At 42.4% G+C, this 27,215-nt stretch overlaps 2 protein-coding genes across 2 annotated transcripts in view; one reads left to right on the top strand and one right to left on the bottom strand.

The window, feature by feature from the left end:
* LOC101014153 (zinc finger protein 708) overlaps nt 1-27,215 on the top strand; it is a 702,618-nt gene that overhangs the window by 127,560 nt on the left and 547,843 nt on the right. The gene's annotated exons all lie outside the window — the stretch shown is intronic.
* Nucleotides 124-23,720, bottom strand: LOC101016655 (zinc finger protein 43). Its single transcript, XM_031660320.1, is given in 6 exon segments — nt 124-1,570; nt 1,572-1,648; nt 1,651-2,880; nt 18,398-18,496; nt 19,607-19,733; nt 22,754-23,720. Coding segments are annotated over 6 exon segments (2,415 nt in total). The 5' UTR covers nt 22,757-23,720; the 3' UTR covers nt 124-691.

Here is a 27,215-nt window from a genome sequence, read left to right as displayed (position 1 = left end):
ACCCTCTGGTGTTTTCTATGCTGTGGTTTTTGAAAAAATGTTTTTCCAAACTGATTACATTTGTAGGGTTTCTCTGCAATATAAATTCCCTGATGTTGAACAAACTTTGTACTATCAACAAAGTACTATAGACCCTCATGTTTTATAAGCTGTAGTTTTTCAAAACTATTTTACAAATTTATTACATTTTCCAGGTTTTTCCAATATAAATTTTCTGATGTTGAACAATATTTGAGCAACTGCTTCAGGGTTTTCTTTAGTACAAAATGTGTACAATAAGATCTGTGATACACGTAATGGTATACTACAACCCTCTTTGTATTTGTAATGTTTGTCTTCAGAATGAATTCTCTTCTTCACTTTAAAGGCTTATATTTTCTGAAAGATCTTTTGACACTACTTGCATCTATAATGGTTTTATTAAGTACCGACTCTGATGTTGAGTAAGATATGAGCAGATATTAATGGCTTTTCCACATTCTTTGTGTATACACCTTTTCCCAAGTAAAAATTATTTCCTGTGCAATAACGTATGAGCATTAATTAAAAGTTCTGCCACATTCTTCATACTTGTAGAAGTTTACTCCAATATAAATTATCTTACCTACAATCAAGTGTGACAACCATGTAGAGGCTTTGTCACATTCTTTACATTTCTAGAATTTCTCACCAGTATAATTAATTTTATGTTTTAAAAAGTTTGAGGTGTTGTCAAAATCACTGTCACATCTTCAGGTTTGTAGAGTTTCTCTCCAGTATGAATTTTGTTATGTGTAGTAAGGTTTGAATATTGGTTGAAAGCTTTGCCACATTCTTTACATTTGTAGGGTTGTTCTTTAGTATGAATTCTCTTGTGTGTATTAAGGTGTGAGGAATAGTTAAATGCTTTGCCACATTCTTCACATTTGTAGGGTTGCTTTCCAGTATGAATTTTCTTATGTTCAATAAGGTTTGAGGATCGGTTAAAAGCTTTGCCACACTTTTCACATTTGTAGGGTTTCTCTCCAGTATGAATAATCTTATGTGTAGAAAGGGTTGAAGACAGTTTAAAAGCTTTGCCACATTCTTCACATTTGTAGGGTTTCTCTCCAGTATGAATTATCTTATGTTTAGTAAGGGTTGAAGACCACTTAAAGGCTTTGCCACATTTTTCACATTTGTAGGGTTTCTCCTCAGTGTGAATTATCTTATGTTTAGTAAGAGTTGAAAACTGGTTAAAAGCTTTACCACATTCCTCACATTTGTAGGGTTTTCCTCCAGTATGAATTTTTTTATGTGTAGTAAGGTTTGAAGATTGGGTAAAAGCTTTGCCACATTCTTCGCATTTGTAGAATTTCTCTCCAGTATGAATTTTCTTATGTGTAGTAAGGTTTGAGGATTGGGTAAAAGCTTTGCCACATTCTTCACACTTGTAGGGTTTCTCTCCAGTATGAATCCTCTTATGTTTGGTAAGGATTGAGAAATGGTTAAAAGCTTTTCCACATTCTTCACATTTGTAGGGTTTCTCTCCACTATGAGTTATCTTATGTTCAGTAAGCTTTGAGGACCACTTAAAAAGCTTTTGCCATTCTTTCACATATTTGTGGTTTCTTTTCAATGTGAATTTTCCTATGTTTACTAAGGTTTGAGGACCGGCTAAGTGCCTTGCACATTCTTCACATTTGTAGGGTTTCTCTGCAGTATGAATTCTCTTATGTGTAGTAAGGTTTGAGAACTGGTTAAAGGCTTTGCCACATACTTCACATTTGTAGGGTTTCTCTCCAGTATGAATTCTGTTATGTTTAGTAAGGGTTGAAGGCCAGTTAAAGGCTTTCCCACATTCTTCACATTTGTAGGGTTTCTCTCCTGTATGAGTTAACTTATGTTCAGTAAGCTTTGAGGACCACTTAAAAGCTTTGCCACATTCTTCACATTTGTAGGGTTTCTTTTCAGTATGAATTTTCTTATGTTTAGTAAGGTTTGAGGAGCGGCTAAAAGCTTCACCACATTCTGTACATTTGTAGAATTTCTCTGCAGTATGGATTCTCTTATGTGTAGTAAGGTTTGAGAACTGGTTAAAGGCTTTGCCACATTCTTCACATGTGTAGGGTTTCTCTCCAGTATGAATTCTCTTATGTTTAGTAAGAGTTGAGGGCCAACTAAAGGCTTTCCCACATTCTTCACATTTGTAAGGTCTCTCCCTAGGATGAATTTTCTTATGTTCACTAAGGTTTGAGGATTGGTTAAAAGTTTTGACACATTCTTTACATTTGTAGAACTTCTTTCCAGTGCGAATTATCTTATGAGTAGTAAGGATTGAGGACTTGTTAAAAGCTTTGCCACATTCTTCACATTTGTAGAGTTTGTATCTAGCATAAATTTTTTTATGTGTAGTAAGGTGTGAGGACCAGTTAAAGACTTTGCCACATTCTTCACATGTATAGGGTTTCTCTCCAGTATTAATTCTCTTACGTTTAGTGATGATTGAAGGCCAGTTAAAAGCTTTTCCATATTTTTCACATTTGCAGAAATTCACTCTGGTATGAATTATTTTATGTTGAGTTAGCTGTGAAAGCATGCAAAATGATTTGTCACATTCTTTGCATTTGAAAAGTTTTCTTTCAGTATGGCTTATCTTATGTCTGTTTGAATTTGAAAATTCATGAAAGGTTTTCACACATTTGTCAAATAGAAATATGTTGCTCTGGGTAGCTGGCAAACATTGGTTAAATCCATTATAACCTCCTCTGTGCACCTTACACTCATCCACACTTTTACAGTCTTTTTTTAAATGTACATTTTTATGTCCACAGTTTTTATATCTTCTCAGTGTCACTTTTTGGAAAGGATGTTTTATATGCTGCTCTGGCCAAAAGTCTGGGGCAACATGAGAACACATAACTGAAAAAAATAAAAATAACAAATTATTCCACTTGCTAGACTCAGAGATAAATATACTTTACCTAACATATAAAATCACACAAGTTATATAAGCAAGATGTCATAGATAAATGCCACAGGCCCTAATTTATTTATAGACATACAAATGTAACAAAAACATACTGATCAAAATGCATCAGCGAAAAATTTATAAATAAGTGTGTGCAGTGCCCCAGGTGAGCCCAATGCAAAGAGCCACGTAGAAGGAAAAGATAATGGTTACATTTACCCAACACGGCTTTTTCTGCTCTCCAACATAACATAGTGCCTTTAGAAGTAAATTGCCAACTCCAGTTATTTTGCATATAGGGGAATACCTGAGAGTGGATAATTATAAAGAAAAAAGGCTTATTTTGCTCACAATTTGGCAGACTGTACTACAAAGAAGTGTGTACCAGCATCTGTTTCTGGTGAGGGTCTCAAGAAGCTTACTGTTATGGTGGAAGGCAAAGAGTAACTGGAAATATCACATGGTAACAGATAGAGAAGGTGTGAGGTGAAAGAGCCAGGTTCTTTCAATGAACCAGCTCTCTCTTGAATTAACAGAGTGTAAACTTTCTTATTACCAAGACGATGGTGCCATGTCATTCATGAGGAATTCACCTCCATGACAAAAATACCTCTTTCCAGGTCCCACATCCAACACTGAAGATTACATTGCAGCATGAGGTTTGGAAACATGGACATCCAAACCATATCACAGACAAAGTAAACTTAACAGACTCATATAAACCTTTCCAGTAAAAAGCAAGAGAACGGCCGGGCACGGTGGCTCAAGCCTGTAATCCCAGCACTTTCGGAGGCCGAGATGGGCGGATCACTAGGTCAGGAGATCGAGACCATCCTGGCTAACACGGTGAAACCCCGTCTCTACTAAAAAATACAAAAAACTAGCCGGGCGTGGTGGCGGGCGCCTGTAGTCCCAGCTACTCGGGAGGCTGAGGCAGGAGAATGGCGTAAACCCGGGAGGCGGAGCTTGCAGTGAGCTGAGATCCGGCCACTGCACTCCAGCCTGGGCGACAGAGCCAGACTCTGCCTCAAAAAAAAAAAAAAAAAAGCAAGAGAACATACAATATTCTTCTTTGCACCTTGTGTATTCTGCTAGGATAAACTGTGTGCAGTTGCTTATGCCCCTAATCCTAAAACTTGGGAAACAAAAGTGGGAGGATCACTTGGGGCCAGAAGTTTGAGACCAGCCAGGGAAACACAGTGAAACTCTGTCTCTACAAATAATAATAAAAAATTTGCCGGGCACGGTGGCTCACGCCTGTAATCCCAGCACTTTGGGAGGCCGAGACGGGCAGATCACGAGGTCAGGAGATCAAGACCATCCTGGCCAACACGGTGAAACCCCGTCTCTACTAAAATACAAAAAAAATTAGCCGGACGTGGTGGCAGGTGCCTGTAGTCCCAGCTACTCAGGAGGCTGAGGCAGGAGAATGGTGTGAACCCGGGAGGCGGAGCATGCAGTGAGCCGAGATCATCACGCCACTGCACTCCAGCCTGGGCGACACAGCCAGACTTCGCCTCAAAAAAAAAAAAAAAAAAATTAGCCAGGGATAGTAGTGCATGCCTGTACACCCAGCTACTTGAGGGGCTGAGGTTGACTTGAGCCAAGGAGGTTGAGGCTACAGTGAGCCAAAATCATGTCACTGTATTCCAGCCTGGGCAAGAGTAAGATCCTGTCTCAAAACAACAACAGTGACAAATAAATTTAAGAAGACCAAAATTATACACTGCAGTTTTTGACCAAAATTGCATAAAACTAGGAATTAAAAGCAAAATTGGCAAATCCAAAAATATATGAAAATAAAACACACTCTTCAACATATTCTTGCTCAAGGACCAAAGAATTTAACTTTTCCAAAGTTGTCAATACAAGCTACAGTGGTGAACTAATTCAATATAATATCTACATAAAATTCAATAGTACAATTTTTCACAGAAATATTCTTCACAATTTTAAAATTTGATTAAAAACTATAGCCAAGCCAGGCACGGTGGCTCACGTTTGTTATCCTAGCACTTTGGGAGGCCAAGGCGGGTGGATTGCCTGCTGAGCTCAGGAGTTTGAGACCAGCCTGGGTAACACGGTGAAACCCTGTCTCTACCAAAAATACAAAAAATTAGCTGGGCATGGCAGTGTGTGCCTGCAATCCCAGCTACTTGGGAGGCTGAGGCAGGTGAATTGCTAGAACCCGGGAGGCAGATGTTTCAGTGAGCCACAATCGTGCCACTGCACTCCAGCCTGGGTGACAGAGTGAGATCTCTATCTCTAAAAAAAAAAAAAAAAAAAAAACTATAGCCAAGCAATTATGAAACAATAAAGAGGCATTATACTTTCTGATTTCAAAACATATTAAAAGCTACAATAACAATGTGGTACTGACACAAAGACAGATAAGTAGATGAAAGAACAGAATAAAGAACCCTAAAATGGGCCGGGCGCGGTGGCTCAAGCCTGTAATCCCAGCACTTTGGGAGGCCGAGGCGGGTGGATCACGAGGTCAGGAGATCGAGACCATCCTGGCTAACATGGTGAAACCCCGTCTCTACTAAAAATACAAAAAACTAGCCGGGCGTGGTGGCGGGCGACTGTAGTCCCAGCTACTCGGAGGCTGAGGCAGGAGAATGGCGTGAACCTGGGAGGCGGAGCTTGCAGTGAGCCGAGATCGCGCCACTGCACTCCAGCCTGGGTGACACAGCGCGAGACTCCGTCTCCTCAAAAAAAAAAAAAAAAAAAAAGAACCCTAAAATGAACCCTTCTGTATATGATCAAACGATCTTCTACAAAGTTGTCATGTGCAAACAATAGAAAAAAAATACCTTCAAAAATGATGTTGAAACGTGGATACCAACACTAATAAAATAAAGTTGGATGATTTCCTTGAAGTATATATAAAAACATTTTAAACAAAACACGTAAGACAGAAAAAAGGAACTAACAAATCTTTTAAAAAGAAATATGGAAAAAAGACACGACACTGGTCTTGGCACCATTTTCTTAGATACAACCTTAAATGCATGAACAACAAAGAACAGAAAAATTTAACTACACTATACCTCAAAATTTGTGTACATCAAAGAAAACATTCAATAGAGAGACAATGCCTCCTAGAAAATGAGTGAAAGTATTTGTAAATCACATGTGGTATTAATATTCATAATATATAAACAACTTTTAAAACTGACAATAAAGTTGAATAATCTGATTTGGAAATGTACAAATAACTGAACTAAATTTTTACCAAAACTATACACAAATGGGAAGAAGCATTTAAAAAGACACAAAATTACAATTTGTAGAGAAATGCATAAAAATCACAATGAAAAACAAAATCACCTCACACCCATTTCGAATGGCTACTATAAATTTTATAAAAACACAAAATCTGTTGATGATGCAATAAAAATAAAACCAGCCGGGCTCGGTGGCTCAAGCCTGTAATCCCAGCACTTTGGGAGGCCGAGACGGGCCGATCACGAGGTCAGGAGATTGAGACCATCCTGGCTAACACGGTGAAAACCCGTCTCTACTAAAAAAAAAATACAAAAAACTAGCCGGGCGAGGTGGCGGGCGCCTGTAGTCCCAGCCACTCGGGAGGCTGAGGCAGGAGAATGGCGTGAACCTGGGAGGCGGAGCTTGCAGTGAGCTGAGATCTGGCCACTGCACTCCAGCCTGGGCAACAGAGCGAGACTCCATCTCAAAAAAATAAATAAATAAATAAAATAAAATAAAATAAAATAAAACCAGCCAGGTACAGTGGCTCACATCTTTAATCCCAGTGCTTTGGGAGGTTGAGACAGGTGAATCACCATAGGTCAGTTCGAGATCAGTCTGGCCAACACGGCAAAACCCCATCTCTACTAAAAAGACAAAAATTAGCCAGACATAGTGGTGGGTGCCTGTAATCTCAGCTACTCCTGAGGCTGAGGCAGGAGAACTGTTTGAACCTGGCACACAAGAACAAATCACTGCACTTCAGTCTAGGTGACAGAGCGAGACTCCATCTCAAAATAATAATAATAATAATAATAAATTACCAATTAAAAAAAAAAACCCTATGTTGACTGTTGGTGGAAAACAAGGAGGTCGAGGCCGGCAGATCACCTGAGGTCGGAAGTTCGAGACTAGCCTGATCAACATGGAATAACTCCATCTCTACTAAAAATACAAAATTAGCCAGTGTAATCCCAGCTACTCAGAGAGCTGAGGCAGAAGGATCGCTTGAACCTGGGGTGCAGAGGTTGCAGTGAACCGAGATCACGCCATTGACTCCAGCCTGGGCAACGAGAGCAAAACTTTGTCTCAAAAAAAAAAAAAAATTATAAATGTTTCTCAAAGAATTAAAAATGAAATTATCCAATACAAAAAAATCTCATTTATGAATCTATATTCATAACAGAAAATGCAGGACCTGAGTAACATATATGAATATCCATATTTTTTGTATCAGTATGCACAAAAGCCAAAAGGTTGAAGAAACTTAGATGTCCCTTGATTTATAAATACATCAAAAGACGTAACATATACCTACAATGTAATATTATTCAGCCTTCAAATAGAAAATCTTGCCTCATTTTAAGATAAATTTTGAGAATATTATGTCACCAGAAATTAGCAAGTAACGAAATTATGGATACCATATGACTCAACTTATCTGAGGTATCTTAAGTAGTCACACTCATAAAATCAGCAAGTAAAAGGGTGTTTGTCAAGGGCTGAAAACGGCAAAATGAGCACTTGTTACTTAATGTGTATTTAGTTTCACATATGTAAAATTTCTAGAAGTTTTTTGAATAACAATGTATATATTTTTATCATATCTGAAATGTACAGTTGTTTTTTTTTTTTTTTAAAGACAGAGTCTCACTTTGTTACTCAAGCTGAAGTACAGTGGTGCAATTATGGCTCACTGTAGACTCTAACTTCAAAGCTCATGTAATCCCTCCCCCTCAATCTCCCAAAAAGCTTGTACCATGGGTGCACACCACCATGCCTGGCTATTTTTAAAAATTATTTGTACAGAGGGAATCTCCATGTGTTGCCCAGACCAGTCTCATACTTTGGCCTCAATCAATCCACCTGTCTTGGCCTCCCAAAATCCTGGGATTGCAGATGTGAGTCACCACCATGTCTGAAGTGTACACTTCAATAGATTTAAGTTGGTAAATTTTATGTTACGTGTTTTTACAACACTAACATTAAAAAAAAAAAAACTGAAAAAAATACAGCATTATAAACCTTTTTAAAAACTACCTTCGAATTACAAAAGTATTTCTTTCATACAAAGAAAATATATTTTCATCATTAAACACATGGTGAAAATAGACTATTTCCATGATTACTTGCTTAGAGAAGATAAAACAACCATTAAAAATTAGCTGAAAAATAATATATACAAGATAAGCTTTAACCAAAATTGGGGTCATATTTATAAACACACACAGACACACACGCACACGCGCGCACACACACACACACACATATATAATAGGATTGTGATAGACATTTGGTGATTGATCTTTTTTTTTTTTTGAGATGGAGTCTTGTTCTGTCTCCCAGGCTGGAGAGCAGCGGCGCAATCTGGCTCACTGCAACCTCCACTTCCCAGGTTTAAGTGATTCTCCTGCTTCAGCCTTCCAAGTAGCTGGGACTACAGGCACACACCACCGTGTTAGGCTAATTTTTTGTAGCCAGGAGGGTCTCATCTCCCGACCTTGTGATCCGCCTGCCTCAGCCTCTCAAAGTGCTAGGATTGCAGGTGTGACCCACTGTGCCCGGCCAGTGATTTTGAGGGAAGAGAGAGACCCTCTCACACTGTTTTATATTGTTTTATACTCAGTACCTGTTTTAAGAAAAAAAAACAAAGAGGTGAAACCAAAGGCAGTCAGCCTGGCACCCGGCACCAGACCCAAAACCAGACCCAAAACCAGACCCAAAATCAGGCCTGGGCCTGCCTGGCTTAAACCTAGTAGTTAAAAATCAACTCATGACTTAGCAACCGATGTTATCCATAGATTCCAGACATTGTATGGAAAAGCATTATGAAACTCCCTGCTCTGTTCTGTTTCACTCTGACTATCGGTGCATGAAGCACTGTGATTACTCAACCAATCACGACCCTTTCATGTGAAATCTTTAGTGTTGTGAGCCCTTAAAAGGGACAGAAACTGTGCACTCGGGGAGCTCAGATTTTAAGATGGTAGCTGCCTGATGCTCCCAGCTGAATAAAGCCCTTCCTTCTACAACTCGGTGTCTGAGGGGTTTTGTCTGTGGCTCATCCTGCTACATCTCTTGGTTCCCTGACTGGGAAGCAAGGTGACTGATGGACGGCCGAGAAAGTCCCTTAGGCGGCTTAGGCCTGCCCTGTGGAGCATCCCTGCGGGGGGTCCAGCCAGCCTGAGTGACACGATCCAAAGAGTGCTCCCGGGTAGGCAATTGCCCCGGTGGAACGCCTCGCCAGAGCAGTGCGTAGCAGGCCCCTGTGGAGGATTAACACAGTGGCTGAACGCCAGGAAGGAACTGGCACTTGGAATCCGGACATCTGAAACTTGGTAAGACTAGTCTTTGGAACTTGTCCACTCCACCTGAGTGTAAGCATGGCCTGATCACCCACAGCGTGCCTGCATTGGCACTTTTGTTCTGGTTTTGACTTGACTTGAATTGCATGATACTTCGGTTTTAGTTCTGACTTGGCTTGAATTTCTGGATACTCTAGTTTTGGTTTCGCTTTTAGTTTGGTACAAACTGTAAAGGGGTGTGTGTGTGTGTGCCCTCTTTACCTGTTCTTTGTTTTATGGTGAGTGTGTGGTGTGAGCATGATATTTTGTCTTGAGAAAACATGGATCAGGCACAAAGTAAGCCCACCCCATTAGGGACTATGTTAAAGAATTTCAAGAAAGGATTCAAAGGAGACTATGGAATCACTATGACTCCAGGAAAACTTAGAATTTTGTGTGAAACAGACTGGCCAGCATTAGATGTAGGTTGGCCATCAGAAGGAAGCCTAGACAGGTCTCTAGTTTCAAAGGTATGGCACAAAGTAACTGGCAAGCCAGGACACCCAGATCAATTCCCATATATAGATTCCTGGTTACATTCCTGGTTACAGCTAGTTTTAAATCCCCCACAGTGGTTAAGGGGACAGGCAGCAGCAGTACTAGTAGCAAAGGGAGAGTTAGTTAAGGAACGTTCTCGCTCCACCCGCTGAGGGAAGCCGGCACCTAAAGTTCTGTCTGACCCAGAGCCCAAGGACTCATGGCAGGAGATGGCACCAACAGTGCCCCCCACTTATCAAGCGGAGAGGCCCCGTTCTCCTGAGCTCACAACCCCCAGACTACCCAGAGTAGACAAGAAGGGAAGTGAAGCTGCAGGAGAAACTCCTCCCTTGGCAGCTCGCTTATGGCCCAAGGCTGGAATCCAAATGCCCCTGCGAGAGCAGTTATATACTGGCATAGATGAGGACGGACACATGGTGGAATGGCATGCCTTTGTATATCACCCTTTCACCTCTGCTGACCTCCTCAATTGGAAAAATAACACTCCATCTTACACTGATTATCAATTAAACAATTATCCAGACTCATAATCCTACTTGGGCTGATTGCCACCAGCTACTCATGAAACATAGATGAAAGGTGAAGGGTGCTCCAGGCAGCAACTAAATGGCTAGAGGAGCACACATGAAAGGCAATGAGTGCTCCAGGCGGGAATTAAATGGCTAGAGGAGCATGTCCCAGCCAATTACCAAAATCCCCAGGAATACTTAAGAATTCAGCTGCCAGGAACGGACCCTCAATGGGATCCAAATGAAGGACTAGATATGGAGAGGCTAAGACGGTACCGAGAGGTATTAGTTGAAGGTCTGAAAAAAGGGGCTCAAAAGGCCACCAATGTAAATAAAGTTTCTGAAGTCATCCAAGGAAAGGAGGAAAGCCCAGCCCAGTTCTGTGAAAGACTGTATGAGGCCTATCGTATGTACACTCCTTTCGATCCGGACAGTCCTGAAAATCAGCATATGATTAACATGGCCTTAGTCAGTCAGAGCGCAGAAGATATCCAGAGAAAATTGCAAAAACAGGCTGGGTTTGCAGGAATGAATGCCTCGTAGTTACTAGAGATAGCTAATCAAGTATTTGTAAATAGAGATGCAACAAGCTGCCGAGACAGCTGCAAGGAGGGCGAACGCCAGGCCAGATGAAATGCTGATTTGCTGGCAGCGGCAATTAGAGGAATTCTCCCGAAAGGGCAGGGAAAGGGGGGTTCTGGGAGGAATGCCCAGTCCAATCGCTCACGTCTGCAGCATAACCAATGTGCCTACTGTAAAAAAATAGGACATTGGAAACATAAATGTCCCCAACTAAAGGAAAAGCAGGGTGATGCAGAGCAAAAGATCTCAGACAAAGATGAAGGGACTTTGTTCAATCTGGCTGAAGGGCTACTAGACTGAAGGGGACTGGGCTCAAACGTCCCCAAGGAGCCCATGGTCAGGATGAAAATAGGTGGCAAGGACATTAAGTTTCTGATCAATACCAGAGCCGAACACTCAGTAGTAACCACCCCAGTGACCCCCTTATCTAAAAAGACCATTGATATAATTGGAGCAACAGGAGTCTCTGCCAAGCAGGCTTTCTGCCTGCCGTGGACCTGTTCGGTGGGAGGACATAAAGTGACTCATCAATTTCTGTATATGCCTGACTGCCCCTTGCCTTTGTTGGGAAGAGACTTGCTTAGCAAGCTGAGAATCATCATTTGCTTTACAAAACAGGGTTCTTTACAGCTGAAGTTACCGGAAACAGGAGTCATCATGGCCCTTACAGTCCCCCGGGGAGGAAGAATGGAGACTTTTTCTAACCAAGCCAGGTCAGGAAATAAAACCAACTCTAGCTAAGCGATGGCCCTGAGTATGGGCAGAGGACAATCCTCCAGGGCTGGCAATCAATTAAGCCCCGTACTCATAGAAGTCAAGCCTGGGGCCCAGCCAATCAGACAAAAGCGGTACTCAGTTCCCAGGAAAGCCCTTAAAGGAATACAGACTCATCTTAGACGCTTAAAAGCCTTTGGAATTATAGTTCCTTGCCAGTCTCCAAGAAACAACCCCCTCCTACCTGTCCCCAAACCAGGGACCAAAGAATATAGACTCGAACAGGACTTATGCTTGGTAAACCAAGCTACAGTGACTCTGTACCCAACAGTTCCTAACCCTTACACACTGTTAGGATTGCCGCCGGCTGAGGACGGCTGGTTTACTTGCCTGGACTTGAAAGGTGCCTTCTTTAGCATCAGACTAGCTCCTGAGAGCCAAAAGCTATTTGCCTTTCAGTGGGAAGATCCGGGGTCAGGTGTCACCACTCAGTACACTTGGACTCGGCTTCCCCAAGGGTTCAAAAACTCCCCCATCTTTGGGGAGGCGTTGGCTCGAGACCTCCAGAAGTTTCCTGCTAAAGACCTAGGCTGCGTCCTGCTCCAGTACGTGGATGACCTTCTGCTAGGACAGTCCACGGCAGTTGTGTGTGCAAAAGGGACGGATGCCCTGCTTCGGCACCTGGAGGAGTGTGGGTATAAGGTGTCCTAGAAGAAAGCTCAGATCTGCAGACAGCAGGTACACTACCTGGGATTCACTATTCGAAAAGGGGAGCGCAGCCTAGGGTCAGAAAGAAAGCAGATCATCTGCAGTCTACTGGAACCTAAAACCAGAAGGCAAGTAAGAATTTTTAGGAGCTGTGGGGTTTTGCAGATTATGGCTCCCAAACTTTGCGGTGCTAGCCAAACCGTTGTATGGGGTTACAAAGGGGGGCGATTGAGAGCCCTTTGAATGGGGGCCTCTACAACGGCAAGCCTTTTGTAAGTTAAAAGAAAAACTTATGTCAGCCCCAGCTCTAGAACTACCAGATTTGACAAAGCCCTTCACGCTCTATGTGTCAGAAAGAGAAAAAATTGAAGTAGGAGTTTTAACTCAAACTGTGGGGCCCTGGCCAAGACCAGTGGCCTACCTCTCAAAACAACTAGATGGGGTTTCTAAAGGCTGGCCTCCATGTCTAAGAGCCTTGGCGGCAACGGCCCTGTTAGCACAAGAAGTGGAAAAGCTAACCCTTGGACAAAACCTAAATATAAAAGCCCCCCATGCGGTGGTAACTCTGATGAATACCAAAGGACACCATTGGCTAACAAATGCTAGATTAACTAAGTACCAAGTCGTGTTATGTGAAAACCCCTGCATAACTACTGTAGTCTGTAACACTTTAAATCCTGCCACCTTGCTCCCAGTATCCGACAGCCCTGTTGAACATAACTGTGTAGAGGTGTTTTCTAACCCTTCAAGTACATGGAGCATTATATAAAGAAAAAGGCCTGTTAAATTCTGGGGAAAAGGACATAAAATATCAATAAGAAATTCTACAATTATTAGAAGCAGTGTGGAAACCCCAAAAGGTGGCAGTCATGCACTGCAGGGGACACCAGTGAGTTTCCACCTCGGTGAGCCAAGGAAACTCCCAAGCAGACACAGAGGCACGAAAAGCAGCATCAACTCCTTACCAGGCACCAGTCATAGCCCCACTACTCCCTCAAACGCTTGATCTGGTGCCTCTAAAGAGGAAAAAGATTTTCTTCAGGCAGAGAGAGGACAAACAATAAAGGAAGGATGGATAAAGTTACCAGATGAAGAAGAATAGCTGTGCCACAGCTGCTAGGAGCCACAGTTGTGCTGGCTGTACATGAAACTACCCATTTAGGCCAAGGATCACTTGAAAAGCTGTTAGGCCAGTATTTCTACATCTCACACTTGCCAGCTCTTGCTAAAACAGTAGCGCAGCAATACGTTACCTGTTGACAGCACAATGCAAAGCAAGGCCCCTCTGTGCCTCCTGGCATACAAGCCTACGGAGCGGCTCCTTTTGAAGATCTTCAAGTGGACTTCACAGAGATGCCTAAATGTGGAGGTAACAAGTATTTACTGGTTCTAGTGTGTACTTACTCTGGGTGGGTGGAGGCTTATCCAACACAAACTGAAAAAGCTCGTGAAGTAACCCACGTGCCTCTTTGAGATCTCATCCCTAGATTTGGACTGCCTCTACGAATTGGCTCAGATAATGGGCCGGCATTTGTGGTTGACTTGGTACAGAAGATGGCAACAAGTAGCTGAAGATATAAAAATATAACAAAACTGGCACATGTACCCGTGCAAGTGTGGCACGGATTTAATCCGGGAGCCATGTTTGGAAATTGGTTCGTGGCAATAGGAGGATTTAAAACTCTTACAATAGGAGTAATAATAGTAATAGGAACCTGCTTACTGCTCCCTTGTTTGCTACCTGTACTTCTCCAAATGATAAAAAGCTTCGTCGCTACCTTAGTTCACCAGAATGCTTCAGCACGAACATACTACATGAATCACTATCAGTCTATTGCACAGGAAGACATAACTAGTGAGAATGAAAGTGAGAACTCCCACTAACAAAATGAGTGAAAGTCTCAAAGGGGTAAATGAGGGAAGAGAGAGACCCTCTCACACTGTTTTATATTGTTTTATACTCAGTACCTGTTTTAAGAAAAAAAAACAAGGAAGTGAAACCAAAGGCTGGCAGCCCGGCACTAGGCACCAGACCCGAAACCAGGCATGAGCCAGCCTGGCCCAAACCTAGTGGTTAAAAATCAGCTTATGACTTAGCAACCTATGTTATCCATAGATTCCAGACATTGTATGGAAAAACACTGTGAAACTCCCTGCTCTGTTCTGTTTCACGTTGACTACCGGTGCATGAAGCCCCTGTCACACACCCCCTAGATTAATCAATCACAACCCTTTCATGTGAAATCTTTAGTGTTGTGAGCCCTTAAAAGGGACAGAAATTGTGCATTTGGGGAGCTTAGATTTTAAGACGGTAGCTTCCTGATGCTCCCAGCTGAATAAAGCCCTTCCTTCTACAACTTGGTGTCTGAGGCTCGTCCTGCTACAATTTATCTCTTAATTAAATCCCACATTGACTTAAAGCATACAGAATTGAAAATTGTCTGAAATTACAATACACAGGTAAAACCAAAAAACACAATAAACTGATTTTAAGAAACCTACACTGAAGAAATACACTAATATGTAACTGGAAAACAATAATAAGAGAAATGTTTACCCATAAAATCTGGTATGCAAGGCCAGGCACAGTGACTCACGCCTGTAATCCCAGCACTTTCGGAGGCCAAGGCAGGTGGATCACCTGAGGTCAGAAATTCAAGACCAGCCTGACCAATATGATGAAACCCCGTCTCTACTAAAAATACAAAAATTAGCCGGGCACGATGGCAAATGCCTATAATCCCAGCTACTCAGTCCTGAGACAGGAGAATCGCTGGAACCTGGAGGGGCGGAGGCTGCAGTGAGTCAAGATCATGCAACTGCACTTCAGCCTGGGCAAAAAGAGCAAAACTCCGTTTAAAGAAAAAAAAAATCTGGTATGGAACACTGATGCACCATTAAAGAAGAATTTGTTTAGATAACTACAATATTTGACTGTAGCTTTGTACTTCTGAATCATTGGCATGAACTGTACAGCAGTAAAATTTTAGAGAAAACACAGTATAATCATAAATACAAGATTCTGATAAAATTTTAATAAACATTTAAAAGAAACTACAGATAATTTTTATATTTTAAGTAGATGCTATACTTACAAAAAATGAAACTGCTGTAATCCAACTTTAGAGGCAAAACTGAATTACATATTTTTTATATATATATTTATATATGGCAAAATACGGTTAGAGCCTCTGATATATAAAACAAATATCTGGGAATAAATTATATTATTTAGATATAGGGTAGAAAAGTAGGTACAAATCCTATCATTCTCTTTTACCTACAGCAAACTTAAATTTATAAGTAACTATATTAGTAAATATGGAGTGCTTACTAATTATCTAATTTACTTCAGACATAACATGTAAATTCTAGTATAACTGTCCTAAATGTCTGAATCCAAAATTACAGACAAATTTGGAAATAAAAAATAGAAACTGGGCCAGGCACGGTGGCTCATGCCTATAATCCCAGCATTTTGAGAGGCAGAGATGGGTGGATCATTTGAGGTCAGAAGTTTTAGACCAATCTTACCAACATGGTGAAAGCCCATCTCTACTTAAAATACAAAAAAATTAGCCAGGTGTGATGGGGGACACCTGTAACCTCAGCTACTTGGGAGGCTGAGGCAGGAGAATCAGTTGAAACTGGGAAGTGGAGGTTGCAATGAGCTGAGATTGTGCCATTGCACTCCAGCCTGGGCGACAGAGCGAGACTCTGACTCAAAAAAAAAAAAAAAAGAAAAAGAAAATAGAAACTAAAAACTAAAAATGTATAGGGAGAGTAACAACAGTAAGATGGAAAAATAAAAGGTGCCCTATTTGCTTATCACTGTAGAGCAAGAAAATTTGTCAGCCATCCTAGACAAAAATGCCTTTATGAGAGCCAGGCATCATGGCTCACACTTGAAATGACAGCTATATGGTACATTGAGGTAGGAGAATTGCTTCAGGTGAGGATTTTAAGATCAGGCTGGGTTATGTAGCAAGACCCCCTCTCAAAAATAATTTCCTTTAAAAGAGTTTTGAGATCCAGGGAGGCAGTTGTAAAACTCTCATAAAGCCCAAGATTAAGGAGTGTTCTTTTTCAGAAGGCAGGCTCTCATTCAGGTGGCAAACTACAGGACCCTTGTTCTTAACTACAGGCCAGAAAATGGCCCACCCAGCTTGGTCCCACAGAAAATTCTGAACTTACTCTGTAACCATCCCAAACTGCTTCCAGCCACAGTCTGGGAGAGGTCCTGTTCTTCAAAAGGCCTGGAGGAAGATACTGGTTTATAGCCATGCAGACCTTTACTGTGGACCCTGAAGCAGTTCAGTGACTGTTCCAGCTCCCTAAGCCACGGTTTATGGCCAGTTCTGCCTAATTAGAAACCCACACAGTTACCTAGGGAAATCCTCTCTGATACTCAGTGAAAGCCACACTCATCCACATCCTAATATAAAGCCCACCATATGCAGACCCGACTGCAAAAACCTGCCCTAGTGTCTGCCCTACAGACGAAAGTCCTGAAGGATATTTACTCTGTTCAAAAATAAAATGGAAATTACAACTACCCAAGCTCCTTGTAACAAGCCAACTAAAGGTGGACCCTAGTGCAGACCCACCAGCCTTGTGACCAAGCTATGACCCCTCTCCACTACAGGCCAGGCATGGTGGCTCATGCCTGTAATCCCAACAATTTGGGAGGCTGAGGCAGACAGATCACCTGAGGTCAGGAGTTTGAGACCAATCTGGCCAAACACGGTGAAATCCTGTCTCTACTAAAAACACAAAAATTAGCCAGGTGTGGTGGCACGCGCCTGTAATCCCATCTACTTGGGAGACTGAGACAGGAGGCAGAGGTTGCAGTGAGCCAAGATCGTGCCACTGCACTCCAGCCTGGGCGACAGAGCAAGACTGTCTTTTTTTTTTTTTGTTTTTTATTTCGAGAGGGAGTCTCGCACTGTCGCCCAGGCTGGAGTGCAGTGGCCGGATCTCAGCTCACTGCAAGCTCCGCCTCCCAGGTTTACGCCATTCTCCTGCCTCAGCCTCCCTATAGCTGGGACTACAGGCGCCCGCCACCTCGCCCGGCTATTTTTTTTGTATTTTTTAGTAGAGACAGGGTTTCACTGTGTTAGCCAGGATGGTCTCGATCTCCTGACCTCGTGATCCGCCCGTCTCGGCCTCCCAAAGTGCTGGGATTACAGGCTTGAGCCACCGCGCCCGGCCAAGACTGTCTTTTTTAAAAAAAAAAAAAAAAAAAAAAAAAGCCATGGTATCCAAAGTGATCTATAAATTTAATAAACTTTCTATCAAAATTTCTAGTGGGATTTTTTTTCACAGTAATGCAGTAATGGACAATGCAATTCTAAAATATACATGGAACTAGAATAAACTTTGAACAAAGCAAACTTGAGGAAAAAGAACAAAGCAAAGAAACATCATAATTCATAATTTCAAATTATTTAAAGGCTACAGTAATAAAACAGGATGAATTGTGCAGAAAATATACAAAGAAATCCAATGGAACAGAAAGCACTTCTCACGTATTTCAGACATGAAGCAAAGAAATAACTTAAAAAATAGTTTAATATAGAGTTTCTCAAAAGCATACAGATACTTGTGTGTCCCCCAAAAGAATGGAAAAGTAGTCAGACTGTGCAGTCTCTTAAATGTCATGAAGAGGACTTTGGCTCTCATGGCAAACTTGAAGGAAGATCACCAAAGAGAAATGAGAATCCTGAGAGAATTTAAAAGCATAAGACAGAAGATGCCCCTATGTGAAAGCAAAATGAAAAAACTCAGGCTTCCCAGAAATTGTTTCCTTTGGAACACAGCTTCCCAAGTCACATTTTAAGGACTGGCTTTCCCCTTAACTTTTGGACCTATCATCTGTGTTTGTTGTATTCACTTTCACCTACCTGAGGGTTTGGCTACCATTTCATGTCTCCTCATAGGCTCCCAAGGCTCTTTTTCTTGCTCCAGACAGGTGATCAGGTCTGGTTTAGAGACAGCAATACCTGTTTCAATAAAAAATAAATTACATGAATCTTGCTCATATTCTCCAATTATTAACCTAGCAATGTGTCCGGTATGAAGGGTGTGATAGAATATCCTAAACATTAATCCCAAAATACTAATTTTTCTTTGGAGATGGAGTCTCAATCTGTCACCAAGGTTGGAGTACAGTGGTGCGATCTCGGCTCACTGCAATCTCCATCTCCGGGGTTCAAGCAATTCCAATGCCTCAGCCTCCCAAGTAGCTGGGATTACAGGTGTGTGCCACTATGCCTGATCAATTTTTGTATTTTTAGTAGAGACAGGGTTTTGCCATGTTGGTCAGGTTGGTCTCAAACTCCTGACCTCAGGGTGATCCGCCTTCCTTGGACTCCCAAAGTGCTGGGATTACAGGTATGAGCCACCGTACCTGGCCCCAAAATACTAATTATTAACAAAAATTTCTTTTTGTTTGAGACAGAGTCTCACTCTGTTGCCCAGACTGGAGTGCAGTGGCACAATCTCGGCTCACTGCAACCTCCACCTCCCGGGTTCAAGCCATTCTCCTGCCTCAGGCTCCTGAGTAGCTGGGATTACCGGCATGAACCACCACGCCTGGCTAATTTTTGCATTTTTAGTAAAGATGGGGTTTTGCCATGTTGGTCAGGATGATCTCAAACTCCTGACCTCAGGGATCTGCCTGCCTCGGCCTCCCAGAGTACTGGGATTACAGGAGTGAGGTACCATGCCTGGCCATTAACAAAAATTTCTAAATATTTAGAAAATATCTTATTTTGTATTTCACTACCTGGTAATACTGAATCAAAAATTAGTGTTGGCAATTAGATTTTAAGTTATGGGCAAAAATATTTTATGCCACTTAATTTCTGGAATTACTACTATTCTGGAGTGAAAGATACAGATCAGCTCAGAAATGTGGAAAGTTCAGGTCAAGATGAAATATCTTGAAAAAAATTATTTAGTGCACCAACAAATCCCCCCAGTTTTTTTGAAAACAGGAAACTCTGAAACTCATGTATGCAAAGTACAAATTACCAAAAAACAGTCTACAGAAAAAAAAAAAATGAAAGATTTAGGGTGTATTAAGAATTGAGTATTGAAGTTATGCTTACCCAGGAAGACCAGGTTTCTGTAGTTCTCTAACATCACATTTCTATATAAATTCTGCTGTGCAGTGTCCAGGCATTGCCACTCCTCCAGACAGAATTCTATGGCCACATCCATAAATGTCAATGGTCCCTAAAAAAAACACACACACACAAACACACACATTTACCAAGTGGCCACATGCAGAATTTATAATTTGACTCAAGGTAAAACGAGAGAGTAAAGAGAACAGGTTCTGACTTATAGAAGACACTGAAATTATCCAATAAAATAATTCTCTACATGGAAATATTCTCCAATGCATTCTCTACAACTGAGAAAAGAAAGTGGCATAAGATCCACAATATCAGTGTATATATAATACTTTTCTGGATGATAAACTATAAAACTGAGGGCATAAACACAAACATGTAAATTTTTGAGTTCTCAATTTCCATCATACAGAATCAGTTGCGAATATTTTTCAGATAAAGACATGTTGAGTTAGAAGGGACCTTTAAAATATTAAGGTGTACAATAAACTGAGGATCCTGTTAATGCAGATTATTTTTTCAGAAGATCTAGAATAAAGTCTGAGTTTCTAAGTTTCTAACAAACTCACCAGTAATGCCAATGATTTTGGCCCAAAAAGACTATTTGTCAAACATCCAGTAAGTGGAAAAGTCTGTGTTTTTTTCTAGTTTTTCTGGCCAGTAAACAAAGAGCTTTCATTTTCAAAAGAGAGATAAATGCAAAGAAAACCTAAGAAAGAAGAGCAGCTGCCAGATTAAATGTGATGGTTTACGTACATCAGTTGCATAAAGATTCTTAAAAATATGGCCGGACGTGGTGGCTCACACCTGTAATCACAGCACTTTGGGAGGCTGAGGCGGGTGGATCATCTGAGCTCAGGAGTTCAAGACCACCTGGCCAATATAGTGAAATTCCGTCTTTACTAAAAATATAAAAAATTAGCTGGGCGTGGTGGCAGGCGCCTGTAATCCCAGCTACTAAGGAGGCTGAAGCAGGAGCATCCCTAGAATCCAGGAGGTGGAGGTTGCAGGGAGCCGAGATTGTGCCATTGCACTCCAGCCTGGGCAAAAGAGCAAAACTCCGTCTCAAAAAAAAAAAAAAAAAAGAAAAAACAGTTGATAATGTGAATTAGGGAGAAGAAGGTGGCATTTGTGAATGTCAGAAAAAAAGGAAAATTTAGTTTTCTTTTTTTTTTTCCAGAGGGAGTTGCACTCTGTGGCCCAGGCTGGGGTACTATGCGATCTCGACTCACTGCAAACTCCGCCTCCGGAGATCAAGCGATTCTCCTGCCTCCCAAGTAGCTGCGATTACAGGCGCCCGTCACCACAACTGGCTGATTTTTTGTTTTGTTTGTGTTTTTTGAGACGGAGTCTCGCTCTGTTGCCCAGGCTGGAGTGCAGTGGCGCAATCTGGGCTCACTGCAACTTCCGCCTCCTGGGTTCAAGACATTCTCCTGCCTCAGCCTCTCGAGTACCTGAGACTACAGGCACGCACCACCATGCCCAGCTAATTTTTGTATTTTTAGTAGAGACGGGGTTTCACTGTTAGCCAGGCTGGTCTCGAACTCCTCACCTCGTGATCCACCCGCCTCAGCCTCCCAAAGTGCTGGGATTACAGACGTGAGCCACTGTGCCCAGACTGAAAATTTAGTATTTTACTCAAACCCATTAGGCTGCAGGAATAGGGAGTTGGGTGTAGACTTCAGACCCTGCTTGAAACATATGAGAAAAATGCAGAGGAAAATCACTCTTCTGTGGAGTGTGAAAATAATTACGTGGCAGGCAATTAGACTGAGATCGCGCTAATGTCAAGGTTTCTACCTTATAAAAATCTAACTCAAATGTGTATTTTGTAAATTACTACACTGAGGAAAACAAAATTCAGGCTTAAACAACTATAAACTGCCAATTAACCCGAAATTTCCACCTTATATATATATAATCAGGAAATTTCCACCTTAATCATTCAAACTAAAAAACTATATAACTCTACCTAACAAATTATTGAATTTGGTTTTCTTCATCATGCACCTTCTAAAAGTCTTTCCTGGCCGAGCGCAGTGGCTCACGCCTGTAATCCTAGCACTTCAGGAGGCCGAGGCGGGCGGACTGCCGAGCTCAGGAGTTGGAGACCAGCCTGGGCAACACTGTGAAATCCAGTCTCTACTGAAATAGAAAAAATTAGCCCAGCATGGTGCTGCGCGCCTGTAGTTCCAAGCTACTCAGGAGGCTGAAGCAGGAGAATCGCTTGAACCCGGAAGAGGGAGGCTGCAGTGACCCCAGATCGCATCACTGCACTCCAGCCTGGACGACAGACCAAGACTCCGTCTCAAAAAAAAAAAAAAAAAAAAGTCTTTCCTTCATTCTCCATGGACCACGAACTACAAACCATAGCTGGGTGCTCTACAGTCTTAAATTACTCTTTGATTAAATTATTTAATATTTTTGTGGTGACTTATGTGTGTGTATATATATGTTTTTGAGACAAAGTCTCACTACAATGCCCAGGCTGGAGTGCAATGGAGCGATCTCGGCTCACTACATACTCCGCCTCCTGGGTTCCAGCTATTCTTCTGTCTCAGCCTCCCGAGTAGCTGGGATTACAAGCGCGCGCCACTACGCCCAGCTAATTTTTGTATTTTCGGTAAAGACGGGGTTCACCATATTGGCCAGGCTGCTCTCAAATTCCTGACCTGGTCATCCGCCCGCCTGGGCCTCCCAAAGTGCTAGGATTAAAGGCGGGACCCACTGCGCCCGGCCGACTCTCCTAAGTTTCTAATAGACGAAAAAATGGACTGGAAACGCCACGGACCAAAGCTCTTACTATTCATGAAACTGCATCACCAGTCAGGATTCTCCCCTGACTACCCTCCCGTGGTCCCCGCACAATCTGGGAGAGACGCCGCGTTGCGGCTGCGGAGCTGCCCACAGAGGGCTCCAGGCCGGGACACAGTCACTGCGCAGGGAAGAGACAGGACGCCCGGGCCCGGCTGTCAGCGCAGCCGCCATCTTACGACTGAAGGGGACTGAGACTGAGCTGGGCAAGAACTCCGGCCGCGGAGATTGTGGAGCTGACTGCAGGGAGGCCTCAGTCGCGCCACTGCCCCTTCCCCCTCTCAGGATGTCGGACCCGGCACTCACCATTTCTAGGCTTCCGGAGGGTCCTGGCGTCTTTAGCTGTGGATCCCCCAATACCTGCAGGTCACAGGGCCACAGAGGATCGGCCCCTAGGAGCAGAGGACACAGAAGAGTGAAGACGAAACACGGAGCTCCGACTGCACCCAGAGACAAAGGCCCCGCCACATCCCGGAAGCCGCCCTGTCCGCTCCTGCCTCGTGCCTGATTGGACGGTTTCCAGCCCAGCGTCCCTGATTGGATAACTTCTAAGGTCCTGCCCCCTCAAACCCTGAGTGAAAGAAGACGTGATCAGACGCTGGACTGAATGAGGAAAGAGTGACAGCCTAGGCTGCAGCCTTTTCAGGCAGGGCTTCCTCCCTGAGCTGAGCAGGCCCACCCCAGAGGGTATTTGCTTTTAACCTTGTGTATAAGGTCATACGCACTTATAAATAATATACTATATGGCTACTAAAAAATGAAAATAATTGTTTTTAAATTTCAGCTTTTATGACCTTCCTGGCTTCTGGTCCTTTGAGTAGGAAGCATTACAAACATTGAATATTTTATTATTTATTCTCTGTGGGTTTTTTGTTTTTTTTCTTTTTCTTGAAAGGGAGTCTCTGTTACCCAGGCTGGAGTGCAGTGGCATGACTGCAGCTCACTGCAGCCTCAGCAATCCAGGCTGGAGCAAGCTGGGACGACTGGCAGGTGCCCCTATGTTCAGCTAATTTGTTATTATATTTTTATTTGTAGAGATGAAGCCTCACTGTGTAGTCCAAACTGGTCTCAAACTCTTGGGCTCAATGAATCCTACAAACTCAGCCTCCCAAAGTACTGGGATTATAGGCATGAACCATCACATTCAGACTGAGTTTTTATTTTTATATCAAAAATTTTTTTAAAGCATTGAGGTCCATTAATAGAATTCAAGGAAATGTTATGCATATTTTTAAAAAATAAATTATAAAGCACATGCAAAAAGAGAAAGAAAATTTTATTTTATTTTATTTATTTTTTTTTTTTGAGACGGAGTCTTGCTCTGTCGCCCAGGCTGGAGTGCAGTGGCGCAAACTCGGCTCACTGCAAGCTCCGCCTCCCGGGTTCACGCCATTCTCCTGCCTCAGCCTCCCGAGTAGCTGGGACTACAGGCGCCCGCCACTGCGCCCGGCTAATTTTTTCTATTTTTAGTAGAGACGGGGTTTCACCATGGTCTCGATCTCCTGACCTTGTGATCCACCCGCCTCGGCCTCCCAAAGTGCTGGGATTACAGGCGTGAGCCACCGCGCCCGGCCGAGAAAGAAAATTTTAAAAAACCTAAGTATTATATAGGTAATATTACCAGAAAGAGAAAAGTTTAGATTTCCTGACTTTTAAGTTGCAGTATGCTAATGGAATATTCTTAGTGGACAGTATTCTATTTTCATAAGAAATTCAAAAACAGATAATTTCCAGGTTTTAGAAACTGATGCAAAACATAAAAATATAGAAAATCTCTAACGTCTTCCCATGATATAGTATTACTTGAAATATAAACTGGGCAAACTCAGCAAAAGACAATTTAATCTCAAGTTTCAAAATAGGTACAGAAGTTCTAATAGAATAAATGGAATCCAGAATTTTATTAAATAATGTTGGTATATATATGTATTGTGAGCATAAATGTAACTGAAGATGAAAAATCTGTTGTTTTAATTACATAAAAAGGTTAAAAAGTGACCATTCTCTGTGATTTTGAATGCAGGAATTGTCTAGACAGATGTGTATTTGCATCTACATTTGCCTATACTTACATTTATATATTCTTTTTTCTTTTTTTTGAGACAGAGTCTTGCTCTGCCAGCCAGGCTGGAGTGCAGTGGCACGATCTTGGCTCACTGTAACCTCTGCCTCCTGGGTTCAAGTGATTCTCCTGACTCAGCCTTCCAAGTAGCTGGGACTACAGGCACATGCCCCCATGCCCAGCTAATTTTTTATATTTTTAGTAGAGACAGGGTTTCACCCTGTTAGCCAGGATGGTCTGGATCTCCTGACCTGGTGAACTGCCCACCTCGGCCTCCCAAAGTGCTGGGATTACAGGTTTGAGCCACTGCACCCGGCAGCTTTTAAACATTTTAGGAGAGCATGAGACATCAATCAATATGTATAAGATGTATATTGGTTTGATCCAGTAATGCAGGACAACTTGAGGTGGGGGATTCCAAGTCATAAGTAAGTAAGAGATAAAAGGCTGGATTCTTTTGAGTCCTTGATAAGCATTCAACTGAATACACAATTTAGTCTGGCTCAGTGAATCTACATATCTAAATTAACAACAGTGCAGAGGAAGCAATTGGATGTGCATTTGTCTCAGGCCAGGCTCAGAGAAATGACTTTTGAGTTCTGTCTGTAGTTTGTTCTCAAGGAATTTCCTTGTTGATTAATTGTAAAGAAGGTATGTAGCTTTTTTTTTATATCTTTGTAGCTATCTTATTTAGAAATAAAATGGGAGGCAGGTTTGCCTGACATAGTTCCCAGCTTGACTTTTCTAGTGGCTTAGTAATTTTGGCATCAAGAGATTTATCTTCCTTTAACAACGGAAACCTCTTTCATTATCAAGTGTAGAGAATTAGAAAACTCGTAAATGCAAATATAATTATTGCTACATCTTTCAGAATAGCCCATCCTAAATTTTTTTTTTTTTTTCTTTTTGAGATGCAGTCTTGCTCTATCGCCCAGGCTGGAGTGCGGTGGCACAATCTCAGCTCACTGCAACCTCCACCTCTTGGGTTCAAGTGATTCCCCTGCCTCAGCCTCCTGAGTAGCTGGGATTACAGGCATGCGCTACCACGCCTGGCTAATTGTTGTATTTTTAGTAGTGATGGGGCTTCCCCATGCTGGCCAGGCTGGTCTCAAACTCCTGACCTCAGGTGATTCGCCCGCCTTGGCCTCCCAATGTGCTGGGATTATAGGAGTAAGCCACCGCACCCGGGCCAGAATAGCCCATCCTAATTTAATTATCATTTACTACAGATTTTTTTCATAATGTTATAGTGGATCTTAATGTTGGAGGCATTCAAACCAGAACAACTCAATCCTGAATAGCAGCTGTGTGAAATATGCTAAAACCTACTTAGCTGCATCCCCAGGTTTGGCATTCTTAGTCACAGGATGAGATAGGAGGTCAGCACAAGATACACTGCACTCAGCAATTTGCCATAATCTCTGTTAGCAGGGTGCAGGAAGAAATAAAGAATCACATATTTAGGTCATGGATACAGAGATATGTCACAAAGCTCCTGTGGTTAGGGTCAAGAAAGAAGCTTCCCATCCCCTAGATGTTGGTCTCAGCAATATATCACAATACCCAAATTATGTGAGACCCAGGAAAAAAGGAGAGTCACATCACCTAGGTGTTGGGTCCAGTGATATTTCACAATTATCCTTTGTAGCAGGTTCTAGTCAAAAAAGGAGTGTCACAACATTTAAGTGACAAAGAAAAAAGAATATGTCATAATACCTTTCTGAACAGAGCCCATGCAGGAGACTCATAATGCCTAGGTGTTGGACCCAGCCATATATATCACAATACAAAATGTATGCAGAGATCAGGCAAAAAAAAAAAAAGAGTCACATCTTGGGCAGAACTGAGGCAGAAGACAGTCACATCACCTAGGTTCTGGGTCCATAAATGTCACAATACCCTCTGAGAAAGCAGCCTTGGCAGAAGACTCACATCATCTAGGTGAAAGGAACATAGATGTCACAATGTCCCGTGTGTAGGACTCAAAAAAAAAAAAAGAAAAAGGCCGGGCGCGGTGGCTCAAGCCTGTAATCCCAGCACTTTGGGAGGCCGAGACGGGCGGATCACGAGGTCAGGAGATCGAGACCATCCTGGCTAACGCGGTGAAACCCCGTCTCTACTAAAAAAATACAAAAAACTAGTCGGGCGTGGTGGCCGGCGCCTGTAGTGCCAGCTACTCGGGAGGCTGAGGCAGGAGAATGGCGTAAACCCGGGAGGCGGAGCTTGCAGTGAGCTGAGATCCGGCCACTGCACTCCAGCCTGGGTGACAGAGCGAGACTCCGTCTCAAAAAAAAAAAAAATACATATATATATATATTTTTTTTTGAAAAAAATATTATTAGTTCAAAAGCTAGTATTACTGTAACTTTGGTTTGCAATTTCACACTTCATTTTCTATATAATTTAAGAAAATAATGCATTTAAAGTATTCATGATAAAAGCATTCAACAAACTAGGAATATAAGAACATCAACTCAGCTGGGTGGGGTGGCTGGTGCCTGTAATTCCAGCACTTTAGGAGACCTAGGCAGACAGATCACCTGAGGTCAGGAGTTCGAGACCAGCCTTGCCAACGGTGAAACCCCGTCTCTACTAAAAAGTACAAAAAACTAGCCGGGCGAGGTGGTGAGCGCCTGTAGTCCCAGCTACTCGGGAGGCTGAGGCAGGAGAATGGCGTAAACCCGGGAGGCGGAGCTTGCAGTGAGC

The sequence above is a fragment of the Papio anubis genome, chromosome 20 (assembly GCF_008728515.1).
Source record: "Papio anubis isolate 15944 chromosome 20, Panubis1.0, whole genome shotgun sequence".
NCBI classification, from domain to species: domain Eukaryota; kingdom Metazoa; phylum Chordata; class Mammalia; order Primates; family Cercopithecidae; genus Papio; species Papio anubis.
Note: the sequence above shows the minus strand (reverse complement) of the source record. Positions and strands in the feature narration are given on the sequence as shown.